The sequence below is a fragment of the Bombina bombina genome, chromosome 4, assembly GCF_027579735.1.
Source record: "Bombina bombina isolate aBomBom1 chromosome 4, aBomBom1.pri, whole genome shotgun sequence".
NCBI lineage: Eukaryota > Metazoa > Chordata > Amphibia > Anura > Bombinatoridae > Bombina > Bombina bombina.
In genome coordinates this window covers 623,916,007-623,930,209 of record NC_069502.1, presented here as the reverse complement: position 1 = coordinate 623,930,209, position 14,203 = coordinate 623,916,007, and the positions used below count along the sequence as shown (strand labels likewise).

Here is a 14,203-nt window from a genome sequence, read left to right as displayed (position 1 = left end):
GTTTTGCTAAGGATATTTGTTCTTGGTCATTTTTTAGTTCTTGAAAGGTTCAGAGAGATTTACTTTATCCAAAGAGGTTCAGGTTCCAAAATTTAATAAGATCAATAATAATAATATATCAATAGTAGAACTATTTTTTAGAACTACTCTAATTGAGTGAATCTATCTCAGCGGCAATTACATATACTGTTTCTTTTTTTTTTTTTTTTTTCTCTACCCGCCTATAAAATAACTCACTCTCACCTATTGTAGATGTTTCACACCCCATTCACTCCCTCACACGTCACCTTCCTTCTCATACCTACATTATTTTGATTCCCCATACCCCCGAGAGGGGCTTTGCACTTTAATTTTATCCCCCTTCCATTCACTATCACACCCTTTGCACTTCCACATTAGCTATAAGCACATGGATAAATTCCTGCACCTTCACCCTAAAAACACACCCTCCCCAATGGCGGCTAGATCAAGAGATAAACGGAATTAGGTCACTTCGGACCTTGCCGCTGAGACACTCTCATCCACTAGCAATACCCAAACAACATCTTAACCTATAGACATGCAATCTCTAGTCTCCAAAATATTGGAAGCCCTCTCACCTAAATTCGAAACTCTAAGAGATGAGATTAAATCAGATATTGTACATCTAACATCAGAAGTTAGACAATTCGCAGGCAGGCTCTCAGAGGCAGAGCAAAGAATATCAGACTTAGAGGATAACATGATAGAATATAATGTTAAGACTGAAACCTCAATTAATACACTTTTAAAATTACAAAGTAAAATTGAAGACTTAGAGAATCGTGCACGTAGGAACAACCTTAGGATAATAGGGGTTCCCGAGGACAAGCAATATGATGATCTATTCAAGTTACTCATGGTAACAATCCCGCAGCTTTTAAAGATTCCTGAGAGCTTCCCCAAAACATTTATTGAAAGAGTACACAGAATTGGCCCTGTTTATTCCTCTAAGACAAATGCTAGACCCAGGCCAATCATTGTTAAATTTCTAAATTACCAAGATAAGGTCACATTTCTACAGTCTTTCCATAAATGCCAGCCTATATTTTTAGGGGATGCCAAAATCCTGCTTTTTCAGGATTACTCAATGGAGACAGTTAATAAAAGAAGGGAAATTACTCCAATTTGTACAAAGTTCATCCAGCAGGGAATAAGGGCAAATATATTGCATCCTGCTAGACTTGGGGTATATGTAGAGAATCAGTCGTATATCTTTGATACTCCAGCTGAAGCAGGAAAATTTTATGCTGAAAATTTTGCTATAAACTAAATAGCCACAATTGATATCGATGTTGTATTTAGTCTAATTTTTATTTTATTATGAGTAAGGATCCTTATACTAAGGGTATCAGAGAGCTAAGAAGGTTCTACCTCTCTGGAAAGGGGGTCTCTCCCTCCCCACTTTTTTTTTTTTTTTTTCTTTCTTCTTCCATAAATAAGACATGCCAAGTAGAGTTAAGATCACCTCATGGAATATAGGTGGACTTACATCTCCTATTAAAAGGAAAACTATATTATCATACTTGAAGAGAATTAACACCTCTATTGCATTTTTGCAAGAAACACACTTGAGAACTGAAGAGGTTCTCAAACTCAAATCTACATGGGTTCAAGAGGTGTTCTTCTCTCCAAGTATTAAGAGGAAGGGGTGAGTAGCTATTCTTGTAAGTAAAAACATCAAATACCAGGTAATACACGTAGATTCGGATTCTGAAGGGAGATTTATACTTCTAAAAATTAAGATTGATAATATTCTATACACACTTTGCAATATATACGCTCCAAATGTTTTTAATTTATCCTTTTGGGAATTAGTACAAGCTAGGCTCTTGATGTGTGCTGAAGGATACCTGATAATGGGCGGGGACTTTAATATGGCCCCTAAATATCCTCTAGATAGGCTAAGACGAGATTGTGTGCCTAAAAAAACTAAAAGAGATAAATTGGAATCAAAACTTTTCTCCAGAATAATGGTAAACTTAAAGGTTCGTGATATTTGGAGACTTCAAAATCCTGACTCGTGTGAGTACACCTGCCTCTCAAAAGCACATAAGTCTCTCTCAAGGATAGATGTATTTCTATTAGATGAGAGGCTATGTAAATCACAGGTGCAGGCTCAAATACTCCCTATAGCTATCTCCGATCATGCGCCTATTTGTTTAGATTTTCAATCACATGATCAAAGGCAAACAAATAGACGATACTTCTTTCCAACATTTCTAGCCACAGATCTCAAATTTAAAAACTGGCTAGAAGCTAAATTTAAAGACTATGCCGACCTGAACCGCGATTATATCTCACGTCCTTTACTATTCTGGGAGACGGCTAAGGCAGTATTAAGGGGGGAGATTATAGCATCTAATGTGAACAGAACTAAAAAACTCAAGCAAAGGGAGGGGGAGTTGGCACGAGCGGTTTCTAACGCATATAATCTGCACTTAATTGAAAACTCTTCACAGAGTTGGGCTAAATATACCTCTGCTTTACAAAACAGGGACTCTTTCTTACTTTACAAAACAACACAGAATGATGCTAGGGTCCAATCAAAATTATATCGGTTTGGAAATAAAACGGGAAAGTTGTTAGCAAAACTTCTTAAAATCGAGAGAGGCTTTCAATCGATAGATAACATAAATACGGAAAGCCAGATATTCAATACCACTGAAGAACTTTTACAACTATTTTCTAAATACTACTCCGATCTATATTCTTTGCGAACTTCCAACGTACAGGCACGTGATGAATTTTGGAATAAAATTGCTTTTCCCACATTACATCCTGAAGTCCTACAGGACTTATATGCTCCAATCACTGAAATGGAAGTAAATAAAGCAATCCAAACACTGCCTCACAATAAAGCCCCAGGCCCAGACGCATTACCGAATGAATTTTACCAAGCTTTAAACATTCCTATCATACCTTACTTAACTACTTTATTCAACTCTCTTTATATAGAAGGAAAAGACCCAACCCCTAGCTTTACTGCTTCCTACACCACTTTAATATTGAAGCCAGGGAAGGACCCAACAAAAAAAATAATCATATAGGCCCATTGCTTTACTCAACACAGATTATAAAATCTTAACCTCCATATTAGCACAAAGACTCCAAACTATACTGCCCTCCATTATTCATACAGACCAAGCTGGGTTCATACAGAATAGAAACTCTGCCTCAAAAATACGTGAACTTTTCTTGCTTATTGATTATTTTAGAACACTGGAGCTTCGGGAGGTAGAGGGGCGAGAGGGGTACCCATGATAAGGTAATAATATCAATAGATGCTGAAAAAGCTTTTGATTCAGTTCACCATGATCATTTGATTTACACTTTGCATAAATTTGGATTAAAGGAGAATTTTACCAAATTTATTAGTAATCTCTACCAAAATGCTACCACAAAGATACTGGTGAACGGTAGTATGTCACAAGATATTGAACTACAACGAGGTACCAGACAGGGGTGCCCTCTCTCCCCTCTCCTTGTTAATTTTGCCATCGAGCCTCTTGCTATTTCTATACGACATCAAATTGATGGAATAAAGATAGGAAGGAAGGAGATTAAAATCGCTTTGTATGCGGATGATGTTCTCATTTACATGGCTAATACAAGATTAAATATACCTAAACTCCTAAATATAGTACAACAGTTTGGATCCTTTTCAGGATACAAGGTCAATAACACAAAATCTGAATTATTCTGGATTGTTCAGACGGGGGACTCGCTGGCAAAAATTCCTTTCTGTATAGCTCATAATTCTTTTCGTTATCTGGGCATTAATATTTCTCATGATCCTAGCACATGGTATTCCCTTAATATCACTCCAACAATAAATAAAATTAAAGATTCCCTCAAAAACTGGCAAAACTTTCCGCTATCCTTATCAGGACGAATAGCCGCTTATAAAATGATGCTTTTACCTAAACTTCTATACATGATACAGAACATTCCCCTTTTCATTAAACGGAAAGATATTGATTTTTTTAACTCTATTCTTAGATCATTTATATGGCAGAGTAGAAAACCTAGGATTTCTTTTTTAAAATTATCTCTTCCTTTGAAATATGGTGGTCTTGCTCTTCCAGATATACGAGCATATAATCAAGCCTTTCTGGCTCGCACAGTTATTGACTGGGTCCATTTAAAGAACTATGTAACAGACAATGATTTGGAAAAAAACATAACTTATCCTCTGAACCCAATAGTACTTATACATACTGACGCTAACCAGATTCCGAATGAAATTAAGAAGTTAAAGTCCATATATAATCCTATTCTTGCTTGGAAAAAGATTTGTGCTTTATTAAAGGTGGAGCACCATGTTTCCCGGTATATTCCATTCATGGGTAATCCTCAGTTTGAAGCCGGAATACAGGCAGGAGTTTACAGGGAATGGAAAATATTAGGTCTTAGTAATATATATCAGATTCTTGATTTTGAAAGAAGATGTGTTAAATCATTTGAAACCCTTAGACTAGAATTCAACTTACCACATAAGAATTATTTTGCCTATCTCCAGGCAAGGCATTATGCTTTAAAACTTACTCACGATTATGGGTGGAACTGGTCCCTAGAGAGTGTTGGGAACTGTCTTGCTGTCGCTAAAATGGGACGTATGTCAATTGCACCTGGATACCATATGCTGGTATCAGTAAAGGGAGCAAAAAATGTTGAAACAACTCAAAATAAGTGGAGTGCTCTGATTAAACAACCCTTGGACCCCCCACTATTCTACTTATCAATACAAGAGACTGCTCGTGTCACTCTCTCCTCCTCCTGGAGGGAATCCCATCTTAAACTGCTTTACATGACCTTTTTTACCCTGGAAAAAGGATCTAGATGTGGGAATAATAGTTTAAATTCCTGCCCAAAATGTTCTTTTCCGATGGCAGACCTTCAGCACATGTTATGGGCTTGTCCTAAAATTAGAAATTTCTGGTCGAAGATTCAATTTTGGTTGAATAAAATACTAGCTCCCTCTTGTATAGTTCTATCACTGAAAATAATAGTCTTTTTACTTCATAATTCTAGTAACAATGAAGGAAATAATAGGAAAATTATTAATATGACTCTATTAGCAGCCAGACAGCTTATTCTTAGAAAATGGAAACAGAGAACAACTCCTAGTATAGCTGAAATTAAGAATTATTTAAAAAAACAATACATATTGGAACAAATTGACACAGACCCAGATAATGAGCAAGATATTAGAAAATTATTCCTGAAATGGTCACTGTTTATTAAAGATTTACCACCTAGTGAAGTTGAATTCCTGATTTACCCCTTCAGGAACTCAGAACTGGTTATGCTTGACATGTGGTAACAATAATTTTTTTTTTTTTCTCTTAGAAGGATAGGGTAAGGGAGCAGAGGGGAACAAGGGGGAAAAATCAGAAAACGAAAATCCAATTCAGGATATGTAAAATGCAATTTATTTCTTTTTTTTTCTATGAGAATCAAATTGCCTGAGGATATAAGGCCCAATTATTTTGTTTACTATGTATTTTTTTTTTTTTTTTGTGTTCTCATAATGTCTGTATTTGTTTTAATTAAATCATAGTGTCGAATGAAATTGTATTCTGGAAAGGATTTAAATAAAATATTTTAAAAAAATGTTATGCGCTACCTAAATCATGAAAGGAAATTTTGGGGTTTCATTTACTTTATCGTTTGTGGCACAGTAGTGTGTTATAATAATAATGTACTATGTTATACCATTAGTATCACTGTTTTGTCTTTCACTCGTGTTAACACTTTAATTGTAATATAGTAAGTTAACGGGAGTCATGCTGTATTTGCACAGCCTTCTCCCGTGCTTGATGCCTTACATCTCAGCTCATAGTTGAAAGTATTTAGCTATACAGTGTATTTCTGTATTTACTTGTGGCTTGTTTCCTTCCTCAAAACCGTTGCTTACTACAGAATTTTCCAGTTTTCTCCCCATGACCTATTTAATGGGCACACCACCTGGTTAAATCTAAGCTAACATTTGCTAATATTTCAATGTTTGTTTGACAAATTATCATTAATTTAATTTGTATTAATTTGTTCTTTGCATAGCTTAAGTAATGTTTATAAATAACAGAAATTTCAATGAAGAACGCCAATTTAATATATATCTCCCTTGTTGCATACTTAATCTTATTATATTGTCTGTGACACTTGTATTCAAATGCCCTATAATTTGTTTTTTCTTTCAGTAGAGCATCTCGCAAGCTCAGAGCCATATCCCTCTCATGTTAATCCTATTTTTGCAGAACATATCTTCTCCATTAAAGAACCAAATTTGCAGCTAATGCAAATTAGGTTTCCTTCTTTTCTACTAGAATCAGATGTGCAAAAAGGTTTATTTGTACTTCCATGTTCACGATCACAAATGTAACCGTGGTGATTATTTTACCTTTACTGAAACAAATGTATAAAAATCTGAAGCTATTGATTGTTGCTGATATTTTGTTGGTATGAAAACTAACGTAAGCATATCCTGTATTACATGAAGCCATTAAAAATAGTAATTAATTACAAACAATGTTCATTCAGTAAAGGGTATGGTGCCACTTTTGCAGTTACTTTTTAATTATAGGCTCAAGATGCCCTGGAAAATGGAGAAGTTCCCGTTGGTTGCCTAATGGTTTATGACAAGCAGATTGTGGGAAAAGGAAGAAATGAGGTGAATGAGACTAAAAATGTAAGTATCAGAAGACACTGTCCTAGTGTGTTGTCTGATTGCAGCTACCAGAGAGATATGACGTAAAACTTTATTGAAACCAACATTTATGTTCTCACTCAAAATCTCACAGGGTAGGGAATTCCTGGTTTATGTCTTGACTTAAAGGGACAGGAAACCTTAAAAATGTAGTTCATGATTTAGATAGAAAATACAGTTGTAAACAACTTTTAAATTTACTTTTATTATCCAATATGCTTCATTAACTTGTTATCCTTTGCTGAAGGAACAGCATTGCACTACTGGCAGCTAGCTGAACACATCTAGTTAGCCAATCACAAGAAACAAATGTGTGCAGGCACCAATCACTTGCTCCCACTAGTGTAGGATATGTGCGTATTCATTTTCAACAATGGATACCAAGAGAACAAAGAACATTTGAAAATAGAAGTGATTTTAAAAGTGTCTTAAAATGACATGTTCTTTCTGATTCTTGTCAGTTTAATTTTGACTTTCCTATCCCTTTAATGAAAATTGTGAATTTTACATCCCACAATATCTGTTTGCCACATCTTTAACTTTGTTGTTCCTAACTGAGAAAATATTTGATAAGGTACTGCAGATTTTTATAGTTGTTCTTGTATGCAGCCTCTGACATAAAAAATGACTGCCAACTATGTGATGTCCACAGGGCTTGCACCATTTAAAGGGATAAGGAAGTCTGATGAAGCTTGCATGTCTCAGATCATGTAATTTTAAAGGGACATGATACTCAAATGTTGAAACACTTGAAAGTGATGCAGCATAGCTGAATAAGCTGACTAAAATATCACCTGAACATCTCTATGTTAAAAAATATATTTTACCTCAATGTCCTAAGTATTCACACCCCATTGTAAAGGACTTTAGGATTACTAACTTTTGCTTTTTAGGGTCCAAACGGACCACATATTTTAGATAACATACATCAACACAATTCAATGTACCTTATTTTGTCCTCAAACGATATCTTTATAAAATATACTTTTATTTTATCAGCATGACATCACTTCATCCAGCCCTCAAATATGGGCCGTCCACGGTATACCTATATTTCCAATCGGATGGTGAGTTTTTTACATATCATATTACGATTTTGTAAACCTACGCATGGGCAATTGGATTAATCCATTTGCGCATGCGCAGATTGAGGAACAAATTGCCGACATTACCCACACTGTATTGCCAATAATGCATGCGCATTTACAATTGAAAACAATTAGATAGGTTCTCCAGACTTTTTACGGTCTTTTATGTTTCACTACATTATAGGGTTATCAGTCCTCAATAGTTTAGTGATGTTTACGATACGTTTAGTGATGTATTCGATGACCCTAAAATAGTTAAGTGATGTATTTGATGATGTTGCGCTATCTTGCGCATGCGCATCATGTATAACAGACACCATCTTCCAACTGGAGTTGTACACCCTGATTGGAAAACACTAACCGATACCAAAGTAGTGGGTTTGGAATTATTGAAAAATTTGGTGATAAATATCTTATAAACGGTAGCTATTTGAAAGATGATGGGCATTGCAAATGTTATTTTGGTGCATTTTTTTTATCTGTGATTACTTTTTTGTGACTTCAGTGTCCCTTTAAGCAGCAAATCAGTATGCCTGTCCCGGGACTTGCAAGGCAATGTGCCTCATGTACAGTCATGTTATTTATTTATTTATTTAGTTTAAAGAAGCTTACTATGAAATCTCATGAGATCACAGTAAAACAGTTCATTACCTCAGCACTGATGATGCTGATTGGCTGCTGTTAATTTCTTCCTTTTTTTTTTTTCTTTAACCTGCAGCTGAACAGTAACTGAAAGATAACTTTCTCCAACATTGGTATGTCCGGTCCACGGCGTCATCCTTACTTGTGGGAATATCTCTTCCCCAACAGGAAATGGCAAAGAGTCCCAGCAAAGCTGGCCATATAGTCCCTCCTAGGCTCCGCCCACCCCAGTCATTCTCTTTGCCGTTGCACAGGCAACATCTCCACGGAGATGGTTAAGAGTTTTTTGGTGTTTAAATGTAGTTTTTATTCTTCTATCAAGTGTTTGTTATTTTAAAATAGTGCTGGTATGTACTATTTACTCTGAAACAGAAAAGGATGAAGATTTCTGTTTGTGAGAGGAAGATGATTTTAGCAGACAGTAACTAAAATCGATTGCTGTTTCCACATAGGACTGTTGAGATGAAGTAACTTCAGTTGGGGGAAGCAGTTAGCAGACTTTTCTGCTTAAGGTATGACTAGCCATATTTCTAACAAGACGATGTAATGCTGGAAGGCTGTCATTTCCCCTCATGGGGACCGGTAAGCCATTTTCTTAGTCAAACAAACAGAATAAAGGGCTTATTATGGGCTAAAAAACTGGTAGACATTTTTATGGGCTAAATCGATTGCTTTATTTGGGCATTTTATTCATATTTATGCTGACAATTTGCATTTATAAACTTGGGGAACGTTTATTAAACGGCAGGCACTGTGTTAGACACCTTTTCCAGTCAGGGGGCCTTCCTAGTTGTAGACTGAGCCTCATTTTCGCGCCATTACTGCGCAGTTGTTTTTTGAGAGCAGGGCATGCAGATGCATGTGTGAGGATCTAAAAATTGCTGGAAAAGCTTCTAGAAGGCGTCAATTGGTATCGTATTCCCCTCTGGGCTTGGTTGGGTCTCAGCAAAGACTATAGCTGGGACTGTATAGGGGTTAAATTTATAAACGGCTCCGGTTCCGTTATTTTAAGGGTTAAAGCTCTGAAATTTGGTGTGCAATACTATTAATGCTTTAAGACACTGTGGTGAAATTTTGGTAATTTTTGAACAATTCCTTCATACTTTTTCACATATTCAGTAATAAAGTGTTTTCTGTTTAAAATTTAAAGAGGCAGTAACGGTTTTGTTTTAAAACGTTTTTTGTGCTTTGTTGACAAGTTTAAGCCTGTTTAACATGTCTGTACCTTCAGATAAGCTATGTTCTATATGTATGAAAGCCAATGTGTCTCCCCATTTAAATTTATGTGATAATTGTGCCATATCGTCCAAACAAAGTAAGGACAGTACTGCCACAGATAATGAAATTGCCCAAGATGATTCCTCAGATGAGGGGAGTAAACATGATACTACATCATCTCCTACTGTGTCTACACCAGTTTTGCCCACGCAGGAGGCCCCTAGTACATCTAGTGCGCCAATACTTATTACCATAGCAAATATTTTATCCAAAATGCCTACTTATCAGAGAAAGCGCGATTGCTCTGTTTTAAACACTGAAGAGCAGGAGGGCGCTGATGATAATTGTTCTGTCATACCCTCACACCAATCTGAAGGAGCCATGAGGGAGGTTTTGTCAGATGGAGAAATTTCAGATTCAGGAAAAATTTCTCAACAAGCTGAACCTGATGTTGTGACATTTAAATTTAAATTAGAACATCTCCGCGCACTGCTTAAGGAGGTGTTATCTACTCTGGATGATTGTGACAACTTGGTCATTCCAGAGAAATGATGTAAGATGGACAAGTTCCTAGAGGTTCCGGTGCACCCCGACGCTTTTCCTATACCCAAGCGGGTGGCGGACATAGTAAATAAGGAGTGGGAAAAGCCCGGCATACCTTTTGTTCCCCCCCCTATATTTAAGAAATTATTTCCTATGGTCGACCCCAGAAAGGACTTGTGGCAGACAGTCCCTAAGGTCGAGGGGGCAGTTTCTACTCTAAACAAACGCACTACTATTCCTATCGAAGATATTTGTGCTTTCAAAGATCCTATGGATAAAAAATTGGAAGGTTTGCTTAAAAAGATTTTTGTACAGCAAGGTTACCTTCTACAACCCATTTCGTGCATTGTTCCTGTCACTACAGCAGCGTGGTTCTGGTTCGAGGAACTAGAAAAGTCGCTCAGTAGAGAGACTCCATATGAGGAGGTTATGGACAGAGTTCACGCACTTAAATTGGCTAACTCTTTTATTTTAGATGCCGCTTTGCAATTAGCTAGATTAGCGGCGAAAAATTCAGGGTTTGCTATTGTGGCGCGCAGAGCGCTTTGGCTAAAGTCTTGGTCAGCGGATGTGTCATCCAAGACAAAATTGCTTAACATCCCTTTCAAAGGTAAAACTCTATTTGGACCAGAATTGAAAGAGATTATTTCAGACATCACTGGGGGAAAGGGCCACGCCCTTCCACAAGATAGGTCTTTCAAGGCTAAAAATAAGTCTAATTTTCGTTCCTTTCGCAATTTCAGGAACGGACCGGCCTGTAATTCTGCATCCTCTAAGCAAGAGGGTAATGCCTCACAACCCAAACCAGCCTGGAAACCGATGCAAGGCTGGAACAAGGGTAAGCAGGCCAAGAAGCCTGCTGCTGCTAACAAAACAGCATGAAGGAGTAGCCCCCGATCCGGGACCGGATCTAGTGGGGGGGCAGACTCTCTCTCTTTGCTCAGACTTGGGCAAGAGATGTTCAGGATCCCTGGGCACTAGAAATAGTTTCTCAAGGTTATCTCCTGGAATTCAAGGAACTACCCCCAAGGGGAAGGTTCCACATGTCTCACTTATCCTCAAACCAAATAAAGAGACAGGCATTCTTACATTGTGTAGAAGACCTGTTAAAGATGGGAGTGATACACCCAGTTCCAATAAAGGAACAAGGAATGGGTTTTTATTCCAATCTGTTCGTAGTTCCCAAAAAAGAGGGAACTTTCAGACCAATTTTGGATTTGATGATCCTAAACAAATTTCTCAGGGTACCATCGTTCAAGATGGAAACCATTCGAACGATTCTACCCACTATCCAGGAAAGTCAATTTATGACTACCGTGGATCTAAAGGATGCGCACCTACATATTCCTATCCACAAAGAACATCATCAGTTCCTAAGGTTCGCTTTTCTGGACAAGCATTACCAGTTTGTGGCCCTCCCATTCGGGTTAGCCACTGCTCCAAGGATTTTCACAAAGGTGCTAGGGTCCCTTCTAGCGGTTCTAAGACCGAGGGGCATTGCAGTAGTACCTTACTTGGACGACATTCTAATACAAGCGTCGTCCCTGTCAAAAGCAAAGGCTCATACAGACATCGTTCTGGCCTTTCTCAGATCACACGGATGGAAGGTGAACATAGAAAAAAGTTCTCTGTCTCCGTCGACAAGAGTTCCCTTCTTGGGAACAATAATAGATTCCTTAGAAATGAGGATTTTTCTGACAGAGGTCAGAAAATCAAAACTTCTAAGCTCTTGTCAAGCTCTTCATTCTGTTCCTCGTCCTTCCATAGCGCAGTGCAAGTAGTAGGGTTGATGGTTGCAGCAATGGACATAGTTCCTTTTGCACGAATTCATCTAAGACCATTACAACTGTGCATGCTCAAACAGTGGAATGGGGATTATACAGACTTGTCTCCAATGATTCAAGTAGATCAGAAGACCAGAGATTCACTCCGTTGGTGGCTGACCCTGGACCATCTGTCCCAGGGAATGAGCTTCCGCAGACCAAAGTGGGTCATTGTCACGACCGACGCCAGTCTAGTGGGCTGGGGCGCGGTCTGGGAATCCCTGAAAGCTCAGGGTCTATGGTCTCGGGAAGAGTCTCTTCACCCGATAAACATTCTGGAACTGAGAGTGATATTCAATGCTCTCAAGGCTTGGCCTCAACTAGCAAAGGCCAGATTCATAAGGTTCCAATCAGACAACATGACGACCGTTGCGTATATCAATCATCAGGGGGGAACAAGGAGTTCCCTGGCGATGAAAGAAGTGACCAAAATAATTCAATGGGCGGAGGATCACTCCTGCCACCTGTCTGTGATCCACATCCCAGGTGTGGAAAACTGGGAGGCGGATTTTCTGAGTCGTCAGACATTCCATCCGGGGGAGTGGGAACTCCACCCGGAGATCTTTGCCCAAATAACCCAATTATGGGGCATTCCAGACATGGATCTGATGGCGTCTCGTCAGAACTTCAAGGTTCCTTGCTACGGGTCCAGATCCAGGGATCCCAAGGCGACTCTAGTAGATGCACTAGTAGCACCTTGGACCTTCAACCTAGCTTATGTATTTCCACCGTTTCCTCTCATTCCCAGGCTGGTAGCCAGGATCAATCAGGAGAGGACCTCGGTGATCTTGATAGCTCCTGCGTGGCCACGCAGGACTTGGTATGCAGACCTGGTGAATATGTCATTGGTTCCACCATGGAAGCTACCTTTGAGACAGGACCTTCTTGTTCAGGGTCCATTCGAACATCCAAATCTGGTCTCCCTCCAGCTGACGGCTTGGAGATTGAACGCTTGATTCTATCGAAGCGTGGGTTTTCAGATTCTGTGATAGATACTCTGGTTCAGGCCAGAAAACCGGTAACTAGAAAGATTTACCATAAAATATGGAAAAGATATATCTGTTGGTGTGAATCCAAAGGATTCCCATGGAATAAGATAAAAATTCCTAAGATTCTCTCCTTTCTACAAGAAGGTTTGGAGAAAGGATTATCTGCAAGTTCTCTAAAGGGACAGATCTCTGCTTTATCTGTCTTACTACCAAAAGACTGGCAACTGTGCCAGATGTTCAAGCATTTGTTCAGGCTCTGGTTAGGATCAAGCCTGTTTACAGACCTTTGACTCCTCCCTGGAGTCTAAATCTAGTTCTTTCAGTTCTTCAAGGGGTTCCGTTTGAACCTTTACATTCCATAGATATTAAGTTACTATCTTGGAAAGTTTTGTTTTTGGTTGCAATTTCTTCTGCTAGAAGAGTTTCAGAGTTATCTGCTCTGCAGTGTTCTCTGCCCTATCTGGTGTTCCATGCAGATAAGGTGGTTTTGCGTACTAAGCCTGGTTTTCTTCCTAAGGTTGTTTCTAGCAAAAATATTAACCAGGAGATGGTTGTTCCTTCTTTATGTCCGAATCCAGTTTCAAAGAAGGAACGTTTGTTACACAATTTGGACGTAGTCCGTGCTCTAAAATTCTATTTAGAGGCTACAAAAGATTTCTTCCTTGTTTGTTGTTTATTCTGGTAAAAGGAGAGGTCAAAAAGCGACTTCTACCTCTCTTTCCTTTTGGCTTAAAAGCATCATCCGATTGGCTTATGAGGCTGCCGGACGGCAGCCTCCTGAAAGAATCACAGCTCACTCCACTAGGGCTGTGGCTTCCACATGGGCCTTCAAGAACGAGGTTTCTGTTGACCAGATATGTAAGGCAGCGACTTGGTCTTCACTGCACACTTTTGCCAAATTTTACAAATTTGATACTTTTGTTTCTTCGGAGGCTATTTTTGGGAGAAAGGTTTTGCAAGCTGTGGTGCCTTCCATTTAGGTAACCTGATTTGCTCCCTCCCTTCATCCGTGTCCTAAAGCTTTGGTATTGGTTCCCACAAGTAAGGATGACGCCGTGGACCGGACACACCAATGTTGGAGAAAACAGAATTTATGCTTACCTGATAAATTACTTTCTCCAACGGTGTGTCCGGTCCACGGCCCGCCCTGGTTTTTTAATCAGGTCTGATGAA

At 38.7% G+C, this 14,203-nt stretch overlaps 1 protein-coding gene across 1 annotated transcript in view; it reads left to right on the top strand.

The window, feature by feature from the left end:
• Positions 1-14,203, top strand: part of ADAT2 (adenosine deaminase tRNA specific 2) — a 69,498-nt gene that overhangs the window by 27,606 nt on the left and 27,689 nt on the right. Inside the window, exon 3 of the mRNA XM_053710642.1 lies at positions 6,605-6,709. Within this exon, the coding sequence (XP_053566617.1) occupies positions 6,605-6,709 (105 nt within the window). The remainder of the gene's footprint in view (positions 1-6,604; positions 6,710-14,203) is intronic.